This window comes from Octopus sinensis, linkage group LG7 (assembly GCF_006345805.1).
Source record: "Octopus sinensis linkage group LG7, ASM634580v1, whole genome shotgun sequence".
In the NCBI taxonomy this organism is placed as follows: Eukaryota; Metazoa; Mollusca; class Cephalopoda; order Octopoda; family Octopodidae; genus Octopus; species Octopus sinensis.
In genome coordinates this window covers 584,748-608,449 of record NC_043003.1, presented here as the reverse complement: position 1 = coordinate 608,449, position 23,702 = coordinate 584,748, and the positions used below count along the sequence as shown (strand labels likewise).

The following is a 23,702-nucleotide window of genomic DNA, read 5'->3' as shown; positions in this document are numbered from 1 at the left end:
TTGAGTGAAAGAGGCATGAGACCAGCCGGATTTGAAGAAGGTACTGTAATACCTCTGAGAGAGAGAGAGAGAGAGAGAGAGAGAGAGAGGGAGAGAGAGAGGGAGAGAGTAGAAGATATCTGTGAGTCAAAGGTTGGGTTGGGTTGCATCGATAACTGACTTCATGCCAAACTGTTGACTGGAACATTTTTTGGGTGTTATCAAGAATGTCTGTGAATGCAACAGCAGATACTGTCCCACTCATATTGGAATGATACTCCAATGTGAGCCTCACTCGAACTTTGTAAAGCTTTAATAGTTGTTGAGGGTTGTGAAGAGGAAGACCAGATGATCTGATGCAGTTCTGACCATGCTGACGATACATTCATCAAGAAAGAGATTCTCATTAATGGTGAAGCTTAGCATCTGTAACAAAATCCAGGGTTCCTGTTGAATGTTGTCCATAATTAGATAGGTGGGGGGGGGGGTATGTAACAGGGTGTACTCAATATGTACAATGTTTGTGTCATTATCCTTTTAAAGGAGACAGAGTTGGCATGGCACCATCGGAAGATCTCTGCTTATAGAATCAGGGCAGGTTTGCAGCATGTGTGTGGGGAGGATTTAATGTGAAAGGGTAGGGGTGGATGAAAAGCAGGTATCCATTACAACCTTGCCTGCAGCTGACCATCGGATGTGGTCAGCATTTGTGAGAGGCAATAGTGAATTCATTGGTCAGAGCTGGCTGGTTCGAGACACACCCCTAATGAATTCTGTACAAGATAGATGGAGAACAACATCATTTACACAGAAAGAAATAGAGTTGGTGGGGACAATAGGTAGATTGCTGATGCAGAAGAGGAAGAATGTTGGGACAAAACTGAATTCTGGGGCTCATCAGAATTGAAAGAATGTTGGTCAGAGAATGAGAGAATGAGAGAGAGAGAGAGAGGGGGGGATGAGGGGGAGTTTGCAATTTGTACATTAAGAAAAGTAAAAGGGAGACGAGCTTTTGCTTTGAACCCTGTTTAAACTGGTGGAGTGACAGATGATGATGATAAGGTTAATATATTAGTACACTAGAGAATAAACTAATGGTAGGAACACTACTGCCAAATGAAAGACTTACTAATCTTGTGTGTGTTACTAAACAGTTAATAATTCACTGTGTTACTAATTAATAATTCATTACTTATGTAAACAGTAATGAATTATTAACTGTTTTCCACACAAAAAATATAATTGTGATCTTTCAGATGCAGACAGAATCGTTAGCTATTTCTGTGCGTCAGAATTAATAACATTTATTGGTTTGTTTTGCATGATTCTTGATGTGAAATCGAGTTGGGTGAAACAGATATTGTTATACTTGGGGATGGTCATATTTGGCTAATAAACACATGCACTGTTTATTTAGTCTCCACTTTTTTTCCTCATGAAATGGAAAAGTAATGTTTCAAATCAGTTTCAAAATGTTTTTACGCTTCTTCGTTTTGGTGATGAAGTTTTTCATGTTCAAAACGTTTCCATTGTCCCCAAAACAACCTTTAGGGGGTGCACCTGCACTCCTTGCACCCCCTCTTCACAAGCCTTTCGTAGTATTTAGTCCTGCACACCAACATCTGCAGATTGTTTATGACAAGAATTTGGCTAATTGAGTTGGCCAATCACAAAGCAGTTTACAACATATATATGGTGGTGACTTTCGGAGAAAGGTCAGCTGACAAGGGATCACAAGTTTGTATTGTGTCTCTTGAAATCCTGTCTCTAAACACTCAGCAGTGATAACAGTTTTTATTGTAATTTCAAATTCTGGATCAAATTGAGTTGTTTGTCGTTCTTGTGTTTGCTTAGTAACATTACGTTGCCTGACATGTTCACCTTTGCCTTCATAGAATGTTATGCAGGAAAGAAAAAGGGGGAAAAAAGACAATAAGTGCTTTTTCTACATAACTACATGATCTAATTAAACACAAAGCAATCACTGCAATTAATTAATCTAACTGAAACTATCTTCTACGTGTAAGAACCCAAACAACAAACAACAAACAACATAGCCGTCACTTGCAAGCGAGTATGACTCAGTAACGAACTTATTCTTTGGCTAATTGTTATGGAGGTCTTATGTTGTCATGAGTATTCTCTCAGAACAACCAGGATGTGACAAGAGAGAGCTGCTGCTTCAACGCTCATCTGGATCCATAGATTGGAGTAACATGAAATAAAATGAAGTGCCTTACTCAAGGGCACAGTGCACAAGAATTGAACTCAAGATCTTATCACTGTGGGCCAAATACTCTGACCACAAAGCTAAGTGCTTTCCTTTTCCTACATGTAACAGTGATGAACATGAAACTACTACATTTGATCATTTAATTGTGCAATTATCTGAAGCAAGCAGTTTTATAATTTAAATGAGGATGACAATAATAATAATGATAATAATTATTGTTATTATTATTATTATTATTATTATTATTATTATGTACATTTATTAAGGCACCAACAAGCAGGGTTAAGGATCTTGCTATGGACAGAAAGCAATATCTGTGAATCAAGAATTTAGTACGTTGCTCTGCTTTTAACTATTGTGCCACATAAGGAATAATATGTGGAATTTCCTAACAGACAGTTAGTACAAAGGGGTGTGTTTACTTCTTCATAATATTTGGCAGGATTAGAAATTTGATTTTAAAATTTAGGAGTAAAGAAATATGCATTGGAAATGCACATGATACACTTATTTGATTTTTGTTGTTGTTGTTTTCTTATTTTGTAGTTCATAAAATTTCTTGTCTTAGATAATCCTGTATAGCACCATTTCATTCTTTTTAGAAATCATCAGCATGACATAATTAAATATTTCATCAAGTGAGACCATTTCTTATAGATGGAAAATAATTAAAGTCTGAAAAAAATTCTTGGAATGGTTTTTTTCTTTTTTCTGTCTTTTTTTTTTGTTACTCTTCACAGAGTGTTCATTGTTTAGTAATCAAGAGAGAAAATTCTTAGTGTCTATGTTCAGAATAACTGTTTTCTTAGGATTTCTACCTGGCAAAGGCATTTAACAATTATGACACTGATGATTATTTCTCCTGTTGATAGAATACCTTATTTTATCAACCCCAGAAGGATAGAGGACAAAGGAGAGGTGGGTAGACAGAAATTTTACCTCTATGGCATTTGAATTTAGATTGTAAAAGGAGATAATTAAATAGCACAAAGTATTTAATTTGGCTCTCTACTGTTTTTGTAACTAGCCTTATGATAAATTATAATGATAATAATAGAAATATAATTGCTTTAAAATTTGACACAAGGCCAGCAATTTTGATGAGAGGAAGTTAGTCAATTACATTAACCCCAGTAAATGACTGGTACTTAATTTATTGACTCTGAAAGGATCAAAGGCAAAATCGATTTTGATAGCATTTGAACTCAGAACATAAAATGCTGGAAAGCATTTTGTCTGGCACTGAAGGCCGGGGGGGGGGGGGGAGCTGGCAGAAACGTTAGCATACCAGGTGAAATGCTTTGTGGTATTTCATCTGTCTTTACATTCTGAGTTCAAATTCCACTGAAGCTGACTTTGCTTTTCATTCTTTCAGGGTTGATAAATTAAGTACCAGTTGCATACTGGGGTCGATCTAATTGACTTGTTCCCTCCCACCAAAAATTTCGGGCCTTGTACCAAGAATAGAAAAGAATAATTCTGCCAGCTCTTCACCTTAATAATAATAACAATAATAATCCTTTCTATTACAGGCACAAGGCCTCAAATTTGTGGGGTGGGGACTAGCTGATTATATTGACCCCAGTGCTCAACTGGTACTTATTTTATCAATCCTAGAAGGATGAAAGGCAAAGTCGACCTTGGCTGGATTTGAACTTAAAATATAGAGAACCAGAAGAAATGCCATGAAGCATTTTGTCCATTGCAGAAACAATTCTGCTAGTTTGCTGCCATAACAATAAAAATAATGGTTTAACCATGTAAGGAAAGTAATGGTGCCATGTTAAATTATGGTAAAACATGAATATGTGAAGAAATCATATAGTCTGGTTTCCTCAAGACTCAAGAATCTAAAAATCCAATAAAAAAAACCTCATGCTAAACATAACAGTTTAATAAGTGAGCATTCCAGATGTGAATAGAAGACAATGTGTTTATCTGTGGTTAGATGAGGAAATACTGTGCAATAGCAGAATTAAGTAGGAAAAATGAATAAATAAATGAAGGAAATAAAGAAAGAGTAAGAAATTGAATGGCAGCGAAATAAATAAATAATTAAATAAAAATATGAAATATAATTAATAATACATAATTTGGATAAAAAAAGAGAAATGGATGAAATGTTAATAATAAGGAATAATAAAAATGTAGGAATAATAATAATAATAATAATAATAATAATAATAATAATAATAATAATAATAATAATAATAATAATACAATAATAATAATAATGACTTGAAAAGTAAGAATAATAATAACAATAATAATATATACGATGAGAATGAAGATGATGAAGACAGAATGACCAGAAGTGGCCAAATTAATGTTGTCCATGCGTCCACTAAATGAAGAGCCTCCAATTCAAGATAGAAAGAGAGAGAGAGAGAGAGAGAGAGAGAGAGAGAGAGAGGACAAATGAGTGAGAGAGAAAGAAGACTAAGAAAAAGTGAATTTTATTAATTCCAAGCAATATTTTGAATGTTGAAATATTTGTAGTCCCACATTTGTAGCCATAAAATGTTAGAATGTTGATAATGAAATATTTTTTGGTGATGGTGATTGGAAAGATGAAATATATGGAATGTGAAACATTCCCCACCTCAATGTTTGCAATTGTTCATTTTAAGTCTGTTTTATTCGATGCCAGCAAATGTTAAATTGTGAGTTATTTTGAGGCAAGACTTTACAGCTGGATGCACTACCTGTCACCAACCTTTACTTGTTGTCTTCAAGTAAAAGATTTTATTTGTTTTCCAAAGGATTTTGGAAGCACAGAGCAAGCGCTCATAATGTTAACAACAAATATCAATGCCACCGCTGGTTTGCTCAAGTGGTTACAATATAGAATACAAACATTCAGGCACACTTGCAATCAACCAGCCAACACACGCATTACAAAGACAGTCTGTAAGCAACACATTATAGAAACCTATTCTCATCAAGTGCAAACATAATCGGCCAGACATTGTTATTTGGGACGGACAAGAAAAAGTTATGTGCCATCATAGTGATAAGGTGCCCTGCTGATGTGAATAGCTGTTTGAAAATTTTATCTTTGAAAATAACTATGGACAACTTCTTTGAAATTTTTAGCTTCTATATCCAGATTATAATTTCACATTTATACCAGTAAGAATTGGTGCACTTGGTAAATGCCTAAGTGACAATCTGGAAAAGCCAGGGTTTCCAGAAAGAGAAATCAATACAACCAACAAACTCATAATTACAAATACAATCTGTCAGCACAAACGGTACAAATATACAAGACTTTTTTCATGATCACAATGTGATATTGGTTTTGTTACCTACATTTCAATGATGGGGCTAAAAGCCAGCTGTAAAACTACACCTCATCTATGGATTTGCCTACCCATGCTAGCATGGAAAAACAGACATAAAACAAATGAAGAGAAAAACAAACTAATATATATATATTATATATATCCAAAAGTATTTACTCTCTCTCTCTTTCTCTCCCACATTCATACGGCAAAGTAAAGTGTAGAAAAAGATGATGTCCATTAAAGTTACTTCACTTGGAAGCTAACCTCTCCCTCAATAAAAATTGAAGACCTCTTCCAAAATCCTTTGGTAACTTGGGTGAGGCAACTAGACGTTGTGTCAAGCTACCAAAAACCAATGTCATAAATGAGTAGGAAGCATAACGGTAGAGATGTGTAGATTGCTTGGTGGGGGTGAAGGGGTGGCAGAGACAATAGTTAAGGGTGGGGTATAGAGGAAGTCTTCCACTAACATTAAAAATGGCTTTTTTTCAGTCAGACTTGCATGGCAAAACCAACAACTATCACCTCAACAAAGCATTATTTCAGTTACACACACACACACCACACACACACACACAGAAATTAGAATATTGTTTCAATACTGCTCTATATATCCTCAGACTCACACACGTCGAGTTTTACCTCAGTGCAACATCTTTTTTGTAACCAGAGAAACGGACAGCATGGCGTGTGTGTAGGTGGGGTGTGATCGCTGAGTTTATTGGTTCATTGGAAGTAAAAAAAAAAAACTTCTGGATAGAAGCTGAGAGAATCAATGGATAAGATTCCAAGGAGATGAGATGGTTTAATAAGTGTCTGTGAAATAGCACACATACATGCATACACACTCCAACGTACACACACACATATAAATATATGAACACATATTTATAAACACCCACACATATATACGTGTGTGTGTGTAAATATATATATATATACATATGTATACACACACACAAACACACACACACATTTCAAAAGTTGACAAGTTCAAAGGAAGCTCTGTCTGGCCACTTTGAATAAAGAGCTCAAAGATAAGTCTGAAAGTGAATAAAATATTTCATCCATAATCCTTAGTCTGACAAAATATATTTTTTATCACTTAAGACTCTTTGATAACTAAACTCATGGATTATACACACACACACACCTATACATACATATGCACTCTCAAATACACACATAGACATCATCATAGTTCTCATCATCTCATACGCACAAATACAAATATATTCCATTTAATATTTATTCATATAAAAAATCTCAGCGTTTATAATCTACTTCATATTTCTAAGAATGAAATCTGATTCATAAAATTGAGAAAGAATGTCTTGCTGTGATGATATGAAGAGAAATATATGCAAATACACCAGACAAGCTATTTCGTACTTTAACTTTCAAGATACGGTTTATAAATATATGCATGGACATACATGTGTGTGTGTGTGTGTGTGTGTGTGTGTGTGTGTGTGTGTGTGTTTGGTCAGCTCAATACAAACCTTCCTTTTACTAACAAAGAAACTTCTGGCCCACATTTGTTGAGGGGTCCAGCAAGTATGTGACTATTGTTGATGTTATTTGATCCCAGATCAACACTGATTAAGCAAACCCATCAGGAAAGGCATGCAAGCCTTCAACATTCCTCTCCCTGACATCTTTTTTGTAATGCATCCTTCCCCTTTTTTTTTTTTTTTACTTGTTTGACTTGAGTGAGATTTGGCTGCTATTTCTAGCAAGTAGAGCAACCATAGACAGGTGTAGGTTTTATAAGTGTTTGCATCCTCGATTTGAAGGAGGAAGGAAAGAAGAAAAGAATTGCATTGATCTTCATTCATGCAGTTAATGTAAGAAGCATTAGTACTGACCATTTCCATCTGCATTCTTTTGCCAATTGTAGAAAATTCTAAAACCCACCGGTTTAGATTTAATAAACCAATTTAGGAATATTCTATAGACACTAGATAAAGATGTCTTTTATATTTTGTCCAAGTCTGGATTCTAAGTTTAAAATATCTGAGTAAAAAATTGATGTTTCTCATTAGAATTTTTAAAAATTATACTTTATTTTCAAAAGGTACTTTTACTGTTTTATATATTCATTTCTTAGGTTTTTTTTCTATATTCAGAGGAATAGAAAATGTTCTTGTTGTTGTTGTTGGATATCCTTCCTATCACTGATCAGCCAACAATAAAGTTGAACCCATTTGTCACCCAGACATCTTAGGTTAGTTTATGGAATGGGTCTGCTATAATTAAAACAAGCAGTTATTTATTTTGCTTAAGGGAGCAATATCAGAGACTATAAAATTATTTGGAAGATACTAAAATACACTAAACCTTATAATAAAGATAACCAAGGCTGTGATCTTTGTATTGCAGAGCAAAATGGTTATATATAAATTCTAACTTGAATATTCATTCAGAGCTTGTATATTTTTGTCACCATAAATCAAAATATTAGTTAAAGTATTTCAAAATGCCAAATGATTGAACACCAGACAGTCTTGAAAATTTCCTTTTCTTAACTTCTATTTCTCATTCAATGTTTTCGTTAACCTAACTCAGAACTTTTTGTTGGAACAGATAAGACTGCCTTGCATTATGTTTCATATATATCTGTGGTGGTGGATTTCATCTAAGCAGGCAATGAATACATGTAACTGATAATATCTGACAAGGCAGAAATGTATCTAATTTTCTCATTTGCCATTCCATCTCCCACAGATATATACGTAATGTTTTCAGGCACAGTGTGCCATTACTTTCTCTGGATGAATGCTGCAGTAAACTTTGCCTATCACAATGTAGCTTTTCTTGCATGTAATGTATATATATATATATTCTAGCCTTACTTATAACTATAAAGCAATCAGATTTCATAGGATTATGAAAAGACAAAGAAAGGTAATCTGGTTTTATGTTGTGGGACTGGAAGCTCATTGTTGACTTGGCACAAGTTGAGCAACCCTACTTGAGCTGACTTAAGATTAAAAGAAATCCAGTTTAATACAGCAGGAGAAATCCATGGTTACCAAGTGTTTGCTTACATTAATCTTCTCTGACTAAATTGGTTTGTTATCCGTGACATTCGAACATCAACCCAAATGATTTCCCCACCATCTTAATCATGGTAGAGAAATTTAATATTTCAATTGAAAAGATCCAATAATAGTTCTGTTTTGCATATCAATGAGTAGATCATTTACATTCTCCTTCATTATGAATTTTACATAAAAATCAAACTGGAAAACTTTAATGAAGACACACCAAACATCTCCATTAACATATTTATAAATACATAAACGTTGACAGGATTTTTTCTACACAGTGTTGCCAACATTGAGGAGAGTACTAAACATTGAGGTGAGTACTAAACAGACAGGTGAGTGTGTGTGGATGGGTGTAGACAGTTGTTCTCAATTAGGGTCCAGATAAGATTTTGCTGTTAAAATTTATGTACAATAAATTGGATATATTTCTACTTAAAAATATAAAAAGGTTATTTCGAGAGGGAGTAGCTGTGAGGGTCCCTCTGAGTAACACAAGAACAAAGAGGCTGTAGATAAAAAAAATGATTGAGAAACGATTGTGTAGCATGATGTATCAATAAATTTATATTCTTTGAAGTTTTATAAAAGTATTCATCAACGAATGGTTAATATTATTGGGTTTGAGAGAGATGGGGAGGAAGTGGGGAGGGATGGTTTGTGGTTCAAGATTTTCTCAACAGTAATTTCAGGGAAGGGAAATAACTTCAGCTAGGAACAGAGAAAAGTCCCTTGACTCAATTTGCTGGGAGCTGAGCTTTACTCTACAGCATTCACCATAAGAGAGTGAGTGTATGCGTACATGTGTGTATGCATGTGTCTGCATGTGAGTGAGTGATAGAGACAGAGAATATATGTATGTATGTATGTATGTGTTTCTTATACACAAACACAAGGCATCAGTCCTTCCCTGCCACCCGCAAACCTACAAGAGTCATGAAGCAGAGGGAAAAGATCCAACATCATTCAGTCATGCAGAGAATGAATGGAAATATTTAAATATTTAGAAGAAAAAGAAAAAAAAGGATAGAGAGAGAACAACAACAACAACACATGCTGCTTGCTTTTGATGAGAGTAAACAGGAAACAGTGTGACCAGAACAAAATACAGTGAAAACAACATAGTGTCTGCAGCAGCCAGAGGGGCTGAACAGATAGATGGCAGTACCTTGAGTAGTTTCTTCTTCTCTGGAGACAGGCCACCCAAACCCTTTCTTTTGCCCTTCTTTTTCTTCTCTTCCTCCTCGTGCCTTCGCCGGGCAGCCTGGGCAGAGAGGTTCTTATGTTACACTTAGTAGACAGGTTCACGTTAACAGCGGATCTACTACATTCTGGGTCCCATTAAAGGGATGGGGCAAGAGACCAGACTGGGCTGGGCTGGGCTGGGCAAAGCAGAGTAGAGAGGGGGGGGAAGAGGCAGTACAGTGGAGCCAGTTACAGAAGATTGATGATTGGCAATACAAAAATAAATATAAATAAAAAAAGTCAAAGGGGGACGAATCATTAATATTTCTACAATAAATTATTGAATGGTGTTCAATAGTTTCATATATGTTGATCATCAGTTTAAAACCTGATGAGGCCATTTTGTCAGGGAAATAATTTATACAATAATCATATTTGTGTGTGTAGTGTGTGTATGTGTATGTGTGTGTGTGTGATTGAGTGATTGATTATGAAAATACTTTGAAAATTATTTACAGCAAAAAAAAAAAAGGTAAATAAAAATAAATTTATCTGGGAAAAGATCCATATTAATTATACATGTGATTATTATTATTATTATTGAATTTCCCCTTTGTCCTATCCCCAACATTTTCAGCCCTTCTAGCAAATAGAAGATATTGTTATTATCATTATTATTATTATTATTATTATTATTAAGGATGATTATGGAGACATTCCTTCTAAGATGTCAACAGTTTTCCCCCAGTCACAGAGAAACTGTTGATATGTATCAGCAGCTCACCAATCTCACAAACAGCTGTGGAGAAAAACAGTCACTTAGAATGGTAAATTGGTAAAAATGGAGAGATTTAAAATATGTTTTGAGTATTTTTTCAATAAAAGTCAGTATTCTGGAAATTCTTCTTTTACTTTATGAAGTAGAAGGAATCACAAAAATTGATCTGCTGGGACAAAATGCAGAATGAACAGTGAAACACTTTAATGATGATAATAATAATAATGGTTTCAAATTTTAGCACAAGGCCAGTAACTTAAGGAGAGGTGGCTATGTCAAACACATCAGTCCCACTGTTCGAATGGCACTTATTTTATTGACCCCTAAAGTCGATCTCAGTGGAATTTGAACTCAGAACATCAAGCTTGCTACCATAATAATAATAATAATAATAATAATAACATTTATTATATTAATGAATAATTGTTTGTGGTATTGAATTTTTTCTGTTGGTTTTTTTATAGATTAATTAATTAATTAATTTTCTTTTTAATTAATTTTTTTTAATGTCATAGAATTTAATGTAGGCAATATGCCGTCACACTGGTTCCAGTAATTTAGCCAACAATCTGCTACAAAAATCAAACAATAAAAAAAAATATAAAAAGAACTATCTATCATATTACTTGCTACATAGAAAGATTTCACTAAACTGGGAAAAAGTGGTGGGGAAAAAACATTGGATTAAAAAAATATTTTAAAATAAAAAAATAAATTATATTAAAAAATAATTAAAATTAAAAATGTAATTTCACGGCATCATTCAAAGGTTATATCATTGAGTCTGTGAGAATTGTTTAGATAACTTCAGCCAAATGTCACATCAGCCATTCCTTCATTTGAAAACCCAGCATGCAGAGCACAGAATAATACTTTCACACATAGATCTACTGTGCAGCTTCTTAATCGCTTTTAGCTTAGTTTTGGTCCAAACACATTTTGTTTTGTTTTTATTATTAGTTTTTTTTTACTTTGAACTTTAAAAGTGGAAGAAAGAATCTAAGAATTTATTCAAAAGAGTCATTTATCCAAAAATAGAATTTATTCCAAAAAAAAGTCATTTATCTAAAATAGGATTTTTATTTTTTAAAAATAATGTCAACATATATCTCAAACAAAATGAATATGTGTGTGTGGTGTGTGTGTATGTATATATATATACATACACACACACACATATATATATATGCACATATACATATACATACATATGTGTGTGTGTGTGTATGAGAGAGAGAGAGAGAGAGAGAGAGAGAGAGAGAGAGAGAGAGAGAGAGAGAGAGAGAGGGGAAATAAAGAGAAAAATAAAGAGCCAAAGGATTTAGCTTGAGGTATTTTGTTTTGTATTTTGTTTAAATATAAGATTTTTTGATATATCAGAAATTAGAAGTTAAGAAATCAAGATCAGATTTTTTTTTCCTGCCATTGTTGAAGGAGTGTATGTCATTTCATTTGTTTCCCTTACTTTATGAATTATGAAAAATAAGTTTTTTTTAAATACTTCTATATTTACAAATATAATATTTATAATACTAAAAAATATATTTTACACTTCTTTTTTTTTTTTCTCGCTCTAAATTTTTAAATGTCAAGTTATTTGATTCCACCATTTCAATAACATTCCATAAAAGAAAACCATTATTGAATTTCAGATTAACAGAAATGTGGAAGGGAATGGAGACTAAGAAGATGAGGATAAATAAATAGATCGTTATTACATAATTAAGAAACTAGTAAACAATCAGTATGAGATCAGTGATGGAGTTGAAAAACCTCACAGATGAGATAAAACAGGATGGAGCGGAGTTGTTGTTTGCACCGTTTGTAGCACTATGGAAATGATGATGAGGATGAAGAGGAGGATGGTATAGAGATGATAGAGTGGAGATGAAGAAGAGTGAAAAGATGTCAAGTACAATAGGCTATCTAGTAAAAGAGTGAAAAAGATGCTTGGCATATCAAAACGGATCCCAGAGCATTTGAAAGTTTATGCTCCAGGGTGGAGCTTACTTTCATGATACGAGTTTCTATTGTTTATACAAAGCAATGGTCAGGACATCATTTTATTCTCTCTTAGTTAATCCCAAATGCTAGTTAATCCCCAAATGCGCTTAATCTTTCTCGTTGCTTTTAGTCTCAACCTTTCAAGGATCCTTACCATTTAGACTGCAGACTCCCCATTTTTTTCCAGCACACTTTTCAGCAAATAAAGATATGAAAATGCTTCAAATGCATTTATGCTTTTATTCTTTTATACATTTCAGTCCTAAGGCTGTGGCCATGCTGGAGCACTGCCAGGGAAAATTATCTGTCAGATTTCTAGATATTTAGAATATGGCAAATTTATAAGTAATTTTTTAATCAACTAATGGAGTTATCAAGACTTTACCATGTTTCAGTCATTAAACTGTGGCCATGCTGTGGCACTGCCTCAAAGGTTTAGTTGAACAAATCAATCTCCAGTACTTATTTTTTAAGCTTGGTACTAATTCTATCAGTCTTTTTTTGCCATCTGCTAAGTTACAGGCACACAAACCAAAACCAATATTCAAGCAGTGGAGGAGACAAACACAAAGATACACACAGACACACACACCAGGGACTGCCACACAGTTTCCATCTGCCAAATTCACTCAAGGCATTGGTCAATCCAGGGCTACAGTAGAAGACATTTGTCAAAGTTCAGTGGAGTAGAATCTGAAACCAGCATCTGGACCAGATTGCTGGTCCATGGCTTCTTCCTCCTTTCTCCCAGTTTTAGAAGATTGTTTCTGTAACTAACACACACACACATAGAAAACCACACACACACATACAGCTCTATAGATCTTCAACACCATGTGGTTCAATCGTTCATCTAAGTGCCCACAGTTGATTATTTCTATTAGTCAACATCTTATAAAGTTTGACTAAATGATATTTCATGTAGTCTCTGACAATAAGTCACTCCCAAAAAGGTTGTATTATTATCAATCTTGATATCAGTTGCCCTTGACGATGAGCCAGAGCAGACATGGGTCTACATTTAGCCTACACTTTAATTTAAAATTTCATTCACTTTTATCTGCTCCTTTCAGTAGTTCTCTCCTAGTAATGACCCTGTTCTGGCCACAGCTTACAAAGCAGTTAGAAAAGTATTTCCATTGATGCATTCAATTCAGTTACTGATAAAGATGACAAGAAACTGTACAATCAGTTCTTCCTCATCGATATTCATATCTTTACTTTTGCAAAAGGGAAGATAATGACATCAATGAGAAGATCGTACACATCATTGCATCTCACCTTATTATGCATTCATGAATTAACCATTTCTTTATCTTCACTAATCTAACATCACACTTTGGCTTTTACTAACAGAACAAGACATATTTCTAGTCTTCATTTATTTTTAACGAATTAATCTTCTAGTATTTTAACATATTTTTAAATATTATAACTTCCATACAAATAAGACCAGTATAACACATGGTCGACTGAGATTGCTTAATATCCCAGAATCATAAAATAATTCTTATTTATGAATTAAGCAAAAGCTCATAAAAATAAAAGAAGAAGATATATATATATATATATATATATAGGATATGTCTTCAATTACTGGATAGGAGCACACATTCTCTTAAAGAAAGATGGGAGGAAAGATAGGCTAAACTGGAATATGTCTGGTGAGAAGAAAATGGAGAAAATATGGAGTGGAATCTCAAGTTAAAAGTTGATGTGTGTAAGATAAAATAGATTGAAAATAGCAATATTATGTGAGTTAAAAAGATTCTTTCTCTTTTCCTTTTCAAACAACAGGATTATGAGTGGGTGGGGCATTAATACTTCATATAAGGAAGGCAAAACGAATATCTGGGTTCCTATCGGAACCAAAACTACTAGATAGTATCTATGAATTTGTAGAAATTTGCTCTCACACAAAGAAACGAGGAAAACAGTTGATATATGTGAGATGCCAGTTATTTCTCAGAAGATAAATATCAAAGCAATTACGTGTCATGGCAAGCTTGTGTGAAACAAGCTAGTGAGGCAGAGAGTTATAGAAGAATAACTATTGGAAGGTGATTTCTTGGAAAAGAACTTCAAAACAGACGGTATGAATTTACATAATTGAAATCAGTGCTTTGCAATGTATAGAGAAAGTAGTCAAAGCGTAATAGTATAAAATGAAGAGACTTCTCAAAGAGTAAATGGAAAGTTTACAAGAATGTCTAAAGACTCTGAGCTATTATTAGAAAGTAGTTCTTTATTACTGTAGCAATACAAAGAGTGTGAATAGCTTAAATACAAGACATTTGCAGGTGAATAACAGAAAGGAATGATATTGTGGAGAGACAGATTATAGATGCCGTACAGCCATCAATAATCTTTGAGGAATTTCCTAAACAGTGAGATTTAAATGAATTCTATGGTTTATGAACAAAAATATTATAATGTAAGCACTGGCCAAATAACAAATAAATACTTAACTATGTTGGTCAGTTTGTAATATTTAATTTAACTAATTAATTAGTATGGCTTAGTTAATTCAATATTGTAGTTTTGAAGTTAAGATCTAAATTACAAAATCCTTTAAAATTTCCCTTAAACCTGTTGGTGGGACTAATAAACACACATTCTATATTGAGTCAATATAGAATGGTCAGCTTCTGGTTTTACTCCCAACTACACAAAATGTGAGCAGATGGAGAAATTAAGTAATTTGATAATCAGCTTTACTGATGTCTATTTTATTTATTAATGATTCGATGCAGATCAAAGAATTTCTCATTAGCAATATTTTAATTACCACATCTGATGGGATAAAAGACACATAAGCATATTAGATGCATCCCAATTCCAGTAACACACAAGCAGGAAACAAACTTTTTAGAGGGTTAACGTATGTAACATAGGCCTGACTTTAAGGCGGTGAGGAGCTGGCAGAACTGTTAGCATGCCGGGCAAAATGCTTAGTGGTATTTCATCTGTCCTATGTTCTGAGTTCAAATTCTGCCAAGGTTGACTTTGCCTTTCATCCTTTCGGAGTCAATAAATTATGTACCAGTTGCATACTGAGATCAATCTAATTGACTGGTCTCCTCCGCCAAACTTTTGGGCCTTGCACCTAGAGTAGAAAGGAATATTATTCTAAAAGTAAGGCAGTGAGCTGGCAGAACCGTTAGGACGCCGGGTGAAGTGCTTAGCGGTATTTCGTCTGTCTTTATGTTCCGGGTTCAAATTCTGCCGAGGTTGACTTTGCCTTTCATCCTTTCGGGGTCGATAAATTAAGTACTAGTTGCGTACTTGGGTTGATCTAATTGACTAAACCCCTCCCCCAAAATTTCAGGCCTTGTGCCTGGAGTAGAAAAGAATATAAGCTTAATTTTTCATATAGGACCCAGGGTGAATTTTTGAGACATTTTTTTTTCCTTTTTTGAAGAAAATGTGTCTTATATGCCATCAAATATGGTAATAAAAATCAATTGATACTTGTTTAGTAAAGTTACTTAACCTCTTCAGACAGAACATCATAATTGATCTGCTGTGATATTCTATCATATGAGGAATCATTAAGAAAGCTTGGTGAGTTTAGTGAAGATAGTCTCTAGAGTTCTTGCAATCATCAGGCTACCATCAATTAAAGTTAATAAGATGGGTTTTGGTCTTGCATCTCCAACTCCCTTCAAATCTACCATGTTGCACCCACTTCTTTAATTCTCATCTCCCTACCATATATATACATATCCTGATGAACCATTATATACAGTATATCCTGATGAACCATTATATACAGTACTTCAATTTTAGTCACTGCTGCTCTGAATGAACTCTCTTCAGTTTCCAAGTATTCTCACAACACAATAACCTTTGCCTCCCAAAGTTTGGCATTAAATACATCAGTCTCACCTCATCTTCCGATCTGAGAGGGCTACCACAGGGTCTGAGCAGTGCCTTTCTGCTTCAATCTTAACGACTTAGGAAAATAAAATACAGTTCTAGTCACACTTTGTATATACCATTTCGATGCAATGTTAAGAAGACATTTCTGAAAAGGCACACCAAGAAAACCAGATAACAGCAAAAAAAAAGAAAAAGAAAAAAAAGAAAAGGCAACAAAAACGGTAAAAGAGTATGAAAAAGGAATAAAGGAAAAGAGAATAAAGACAATTAGAGACAAAATTTGAACTACACTAAATTAGTTGTTTGAAATCAGTGAGAAAAAGAGAGAGAAAGAGAGAGGGAGAGATGTTAAGAGAAACCTAAAGCTGAACAATTCTTCTTCTATTACAAAGTTAGCTCTAAATCAACAAATAAGTAAATGCAACGTTCTCTAAGTCATTCTATCATTCGATAAATGCAATTGAAGCCACTAAACTCATTGCCACACGCACAGACAGACACCTGACACGCATCGACTCACAATCGTTGGATAAATAAAAGAAAAAAACATGCAGTTCTATCTACTAAGACACACTGGAAGATCATTACTCACAATTCAAAATGTTTTTAAAAAAAGGTCAAAGCAGAAAGGAGAGAATTGCTTCACCAAGTTAATAAATATTATGAAATGCTATTTTTTTGTTTTAATACAAAATAAAGTATTATTAGCTTGAAGTGCAATTGAGATGGCCGAGACAGCAGTGGGTTGAAGGCTTTACTACATCTAATTTAGCAACTTTACTACTCTGAGTTTGCAACTGGTAAGATTACTTTTCATTCCATTTTAGCCAATATACTGAGAGATGACCAATGGGAACTCCATCAGAGCTGAGACTACTCTTGGTTGAGTTATATCACCATTCCATTTTCCTTTCCCTAAACTTAATTAGGGATAGTTATCTGTCAACGAATACCTCTGATTATAAAATATTCAAGGAATTCACCATCAACTTTCCTCCAGCCACCTCAACACATTCTCTAAAAGAAGAAGGACTTGGGTTCAACCAAAATATTTCAAAGTCCACACTTTGGCACAAATATATTTCTTCTTATACTTTATTTCCAAAACTGGGAAATTCACCAACTTTATACACTTCCAGCAGGAGTGGTTCTGTCCTTTTTACAGCCAGTTATTTTTGGCTTAATGCTGCTTACTTGACCAGGAAACAATGTAACTGATTAGAAACACAAAATGGATTAACGCAGTTCTTCCTTGCAAAAATGTCTCCCCAGTGAGTTAGTAACAGAATCAGAGTTGTTACTTTTGAGGTTCGAATTATCCAGCATTATCGTTATTTCATGAAAAATACTAAGTGGTGGATTGGAATAATACTGAGATGACTTGGCATCAGGATTGCCAACCATATTTTTTATTTAGAGTCTAACTAAAGGAATCATCATCATCATCATCATCATCATCATCATTTAACATCCATTTTCCATGCTGGCATGGGTTGGATGGCTTGGCAGGAACCTGCGGCCCAGGGGCCACACCTGGTTCCATTGTCTGTTTTGGTTTGGTTTCTACGGCTGGATACCCTTCCTAATACCCTGGATACCCTTCCTAATACCAACTACATTACAGAGTGTACTTTGTGCTTCTTACATGGTGCCAGCATGGTTGCTTTTTATGTGAAAATGTCAGATTCAAATAATAAACTTTGATGGACGCAGGTAGAACTCCCCGTCATTTGGCTTGTAGGTAAATGTTGAAGCTTCAATGAAGATGCCTGCTCAGTGTTGGCGTCACTTTTGTGAACTGATATTAGGAATAAGTTTTAACAAGTCTCTCTTCACTGACAATAATCCCTAAGAAAGACAGGAAGACTACAACTTATTGTTCACCCTTCATTTTAAAACAATCATTAAAATTTTTGCAGGCGTAAGAAACCAATAATTGCTTGTTTTCTTGTAAATTGTTTATTAATATCAGTGTGAAAATGCAAAAGAAAAAAAAATACAAAGAAATTGACTATAAAAGTAAATCTACAAAAAATATATTCATGTGACAACAAATATCTTGATAAATAATTAAATAACAAGGCAAACAACAAGAGAATATTCCAGAACAAATAAGAAAAATGATTGAACAAGAAGGAATTTAAATTAACAACGGTTACAACTATTACCATTTAAGATTTAGAATTTAAATGGGATTAGAGATGAAAGACTATAAATATATATAGTGAGGGGGAGAGAGAGAGAGAGAGAGAGAGAGAGCTAAAGATGGAAAGGAAGAGGGTACAAGGTAGAAACCTAAGAAAGGAAGAAGAAGAATGAAGAAGAAGAGAAGAAGAAGTGAATAATTCAAAGAAGTTTCTATGTTCTTTGACTCAGATGAATGCAAATACAGCAGAACCATGACCAAAACATTCCAACCACGATCATCCTGTCTGTTCAGGTATTTCTACAACTAAATTATCTAATATCTTCTTTTTTTATTATTTTAAGATGTTAGGGTGTGATTTGAGGGCAATTTGGATGCTCTTTCCAGTTGGTTGAGGGATGATGTCGAGGCTCCCTTCTCTTTTCGTTAATATGTATTATTTTCTGGTGGCTGTGTTACAGACATGTTTATGAAGGAGACCCAAAATTCCCTAACCCTAACCCCTGCACTAAACTGTAGGATATCAAACTCCACCAACTGAGTATAAAACACGCACAGGTCCTTCTCAATGACCACCCACTTTTATCAACATTGTGACTACCACCACAGAATTGGAGAATATCAAGAAACATGACAACCACAGAGATAGGTCGAAGGTCATTAGTTTCCTTGATGACTGTAAAGGACAAAAACAAATATTTCAATAACAATAACACAGCTAGCATTTCTATTATTATTATTATTATTATTATTATTATTATTATTATTATTATTATTATTATTATTATTATTTTGATTTTGATTTTTCCAGTTTCAGCTCATGAGCTGTGGCCATGCTGGGGCACCGCCATTTTAAAATATTATTATTATTATAATTATTATTATTGCTATTATTATTTTGGTTGGCTCAGGTTCGGTCTTATTCCTGGTAGGATTTATGTGGGTAGTGGGGTACTACCAATAACCTTAAGTATCCACAAGCTTTCAGCAGTCTTTCAAGTGCTTAGAACCCGCCTTATAATCCTTGCCGTCCTTAACAGACAAACTTTCTGTTGGAACCCTACCATGCACTCTATTTCAGTCTCTTTCAGCCATTTGTCTATATTATTGTTATATTTAATATTCCTATTATTATTATTATTATTATTACTTTTAAGGCGGTGAACTGGCAGAATCGTTAGCACACTGAACAAAACGCTGAGCAGTATTGCTTCTGGCTCTGTGTTCTGAATTCAAATTCCTTTGAGGTCGACTTTGCTTTTCATCCTTTCAGTTGAGCCCAAGGGTCAATGTAACTGAATGTCCCCTGTCCTCAAAATTGCTGTGTCTGTATTAGAAAGGATTATCATTATTATAACCCTTAATATTATTCCTCCTGGGGTGGTGTGTCACATATTGCTACAGCTTCATACATTGGAGGAAAACTGGTAGCTTACTCTTTTAGGGGTTTCTTTCTATTTCTTCCCCCATTTAGGCTAAACTTTAAAAGACAAAAACAATTTTTTTTTTTTTTGATGACAGAAAATATTTTAAAAAATATAAACATCCAACATGGCTCAGTTTTCGGTTATCAACCAACAAGAGAAAGGAAGTTTGAAAGGTGCTGTAAGCAGGGGGGATGAAGCTACTACTGAAAGCCTCTCCTTTATTTTCAAGCATTTTTCCCAAGAAAAACTTTCCTCTCCCCTGTTGAGCAATACTGTCACTACCATCACTCTGCTAACCCTGTCATAGATAGTATTGGAGAGAAAAGAGCTGTTAACAACAACATCAACAAGCTGCCAAGCAGTAGTAGCAACAACACAGGCTGACTGACAATAACAGTACCATAAACTCAATGACCAGTTGGCGGATCAAACACCACCACCAATTTTCCACTGTGGTCAGCAGTTCTATCACCTTTGAAGGCAGCACCAACAGTAACAATACTAACAGCAGCTGCAAGGACTAATTCTTTGGCAAATGCAACAGAAGTTGAGAAGAGCAATTAGAAGTGCAAAACAGGAGCTGAGAAAAGTCAGAAACCTTGTACAGAATGCAAAAAGGAAACCTGCCAAAGCCATACATCTGGAGATGATGGAGAATGCCGAGAAGCGTACAATGACCAACAAGTGCATAAGCACAAAATGTCCATGGATAGGAAGTCTGTACTCGGATGTGCAATTGCTTGAATGCAGTGTGGAATTGAAAAAAATAACATGGCATTCATGGAATAGGGGACAGTGGTGATCAGATTCCTTTGTGAAGGCAAACCAATGAGCTACATCAATATTCTGGTTAAGGGTGAGAACTTGATCCTCATTCTCAGCAAATAGTAAAGGTGAGGGTGGCAGATATGCCACTAGAAATAAAATAGAAACCCAGGAACTAGTGGTAGCCATTTTGAATGACAAGAAGGATGAGGTAACCATCTTGGTGATATAAATATTATGCCAGAATGAAAAAAAAAACGGTGGATTATAGGAAGAGAACTCCTGATCTAGACAAGTCAGAAAAGGCTGAAAAATGTCGTTGACCCAATCAAGCTGCCAAACAGCAGTTATTTGTAAGAGTGGAAGGCAGAAGACACAGGTGCCCCACATGTGATTCGACCAACTGCCTAAGGGCCTTCAGCCAATGGCAGAAGTCGAATGAGAAAAGGCTAACACTGTTACTAACACCACAACCACACCAACAAAAACAACAACATTAACAACAACAACAGCAACTGCAGAAGTGACAACAACAGAATCCCACCTCCTCCTCCCAACAACAACAGAACTTGCTACCACAATCAAAAGAAGCCTCTCACCAGTACTCTTCCCCCAAGCAAGCACACACACACACACACACGCACACATGAACTCACACTGCTCTCTCTCTCTCTCTCTCTCTCCTCTCTCTCTCTCTCTCTCTCTCTCTCTCTTCCACTTCAAACATCTGATTTTAAAACTTTTTCATGTGACAAGGTCAAGATGGTGGTCCCAACACAAGGATAGAGAACCGTTTATCAACCAGTCACGTAACCATACAACAACAACCACCACAAAAACAAGAACAAACCTACAACCGTACCAGCAACAACAACCATACCAGCAACAACAACAAAACCACAAACACCACAATTACAGTAAAACACACAAAAAGAACAGCAACATCAATTGCCAGACACAAAAATTACAGGGAACCAGTGAGGTCCATAACACAACATGCAAAAAACAAAAATGCTAATAAAAGGGGAATGCTTTGAGGAACTCATCACCAAAGTACTATCAAGTGGGCAGATTTTGTTGAAGATGTCGTTTGACATCTTCAAGATGCTGAGAGAAAAATTCTCATTAGACACATGAATGATACAAAATAGAGGGGGCAAGAACCTTTTGGTGATTTTAAGGAACTCCACCTTGCTGCAAAGACCAGATTACCCATTCTTCTCTTCTACCATTAACTGGCATTTTGTCAGTTACAACAACAAGAGTTCCATTTGACTCAATCAATGGAACATCCTGCTCCTGAAATTAACATGCAAGTGGCTGAGCATTCCACAGACATGCGTACTCTGAATATAGTTCTCACAGAGATTCAGTATCACACAGAATGTGATAAGGCTGGCAATTTGAATTACAGGTACCACTCATTACAGGTACCACTCATTTTTGCCTGCTGAGTGCACTGGAGCAATGTGAAATAAAATGTCTTGTTCAAGGACACAACATGATGTCAGGTATCAAACTCACAGCCTTATAATCACGAGGCAAATATTTTAACCACCGAGCCATACCTCAAGGAAAGTGACCACTCTCACTTCATTTTTTTCCAACTAACCTGACCATTTATATGACCTGGGGTCAGCTAAGAAGCAAAGTCACTTACTCAGTGAACTCAGGTCAGTAGGTATAGATTTGGTACCCATCAGTGAGATCAGGAGATCACTCATGCTCACCTTTGAAGACAAGGTGTATATATCTTGTCATTAACCTAGAATCTGCAGAAGTGGGGAAATGTTGTTTCGAGAGAAAAAAAAAAGCCAAATAAATAACTGACTTCAAACTGAGTTCCTTTCATGGCTTGATTTGTATATCATTCTTTTATGAAGATATAACAATATATCCAAGATGGTATATATAAAAAAAAAAGAAAAAACAGACAGTGAACACCCAAAATTAGGAAAACAGAATTAGAGCAGACTACACCAGGCAGAAGGTGTAACATTATCTATCAGATACAGAAATGAAGAATTATCTTCTGAACCTTTTAGCATTTAAACCGACCTTATCTGGCCAAAATATTCCACCTGTTTTATATTCAAACCTGCCAGATCCAGCCTTTCACACCTACCCTACAATGTCATTGTGAAAACAAGCAATCACACCAATGAAACCTTGTGGCTATGAGATAATGCATGACTAATTCAAACCAATGTGAATAACTAAACATTGCATTTGACGGAATAACCTGAATTCTAAAGGGTTAAATAACTTTATATGTTTACTTATGTTTCGAATGGCTTGAGGAACTCTATCTGCATCTTGCAAAGGTTTGTATGCATAATTGATCAATTAATTAATAGAGCAACCTAAACCTATTCTCATCAGAGCTCCAAAGCTGTTCTCATACTGTTAGCCGGGTTTATCCCATGGAGCGCTAACTGAGGTATTCACCTACATTTCTTGCAGTACAATGTCTTCCTGTATGATATACTGCAACACAATCATCTTAATTCTGTCTTCTCTCACCTGTCAGAGCTCATCATTCAAATGATTTCTGACCTCCCACACCTACTTTCCACAATCAATTCAAGTCACGTTTTCACACATCTTGTATTTGCAACTAAAATCTAAACAATCAGAGACCATATAAAACTGTATCATGCATTTGTATGTATCTGTCTGACACAGTGTGCGAGTGTGTTATATTTATATATATATGTCTAAATCATAAATTATATATACATAATGTAAAATCTATTGTGTTGACTGTTGAAAGTTTATTGTTGTAAATGTCATTGGTAAACTTTTGGCTGGTAAATGCATTTATCTGTTAAATGGTGTAAGGTTGTCATGACCACTCCCTCATCAACTTTGACACCTACAATTATTACTACAGTTTTTGTTACTTTACTAATTAAATGAAATTGATTGACTGCACTTCAAATTATCTCCTGTCCCAATTCGACAAC

The 23,702-nt window shown here is 34.9% G+C and overlaps 1 protein-coding gene across 19 annotated transcripts in view; it reads right to left on the bottom strand.

The window, feature by feature from the left end:
* The window catches only part of LOC115213794 (histone-lysine N-methyltransferase, H3 lysine-79 specific), a 203,890-nt gene that overhangs the window by 26,082 nt on the left and 154,106 nt on the right, over positions 1-23,702 (bottom strand). For 18 of the 19 annotated variants that reach the window (XM_036504423.1, XM_036504426.1, XM_036504432.1 and 15 more), the window contains one exon: positions 9,718-9,813. The exons of the other annotated variant lie outside the window; for it this stretch is intronic. In XM_036504423.1, coding sequence (XP_036360316.1) covers positions 9,718-9,813 — 96 coding nt within the window. The remainder of the gene's footprint in view (positions 1-9,717; positions 9,814-23,702) is intronic. 19 annotated transcript variants of the gene reach the window in all.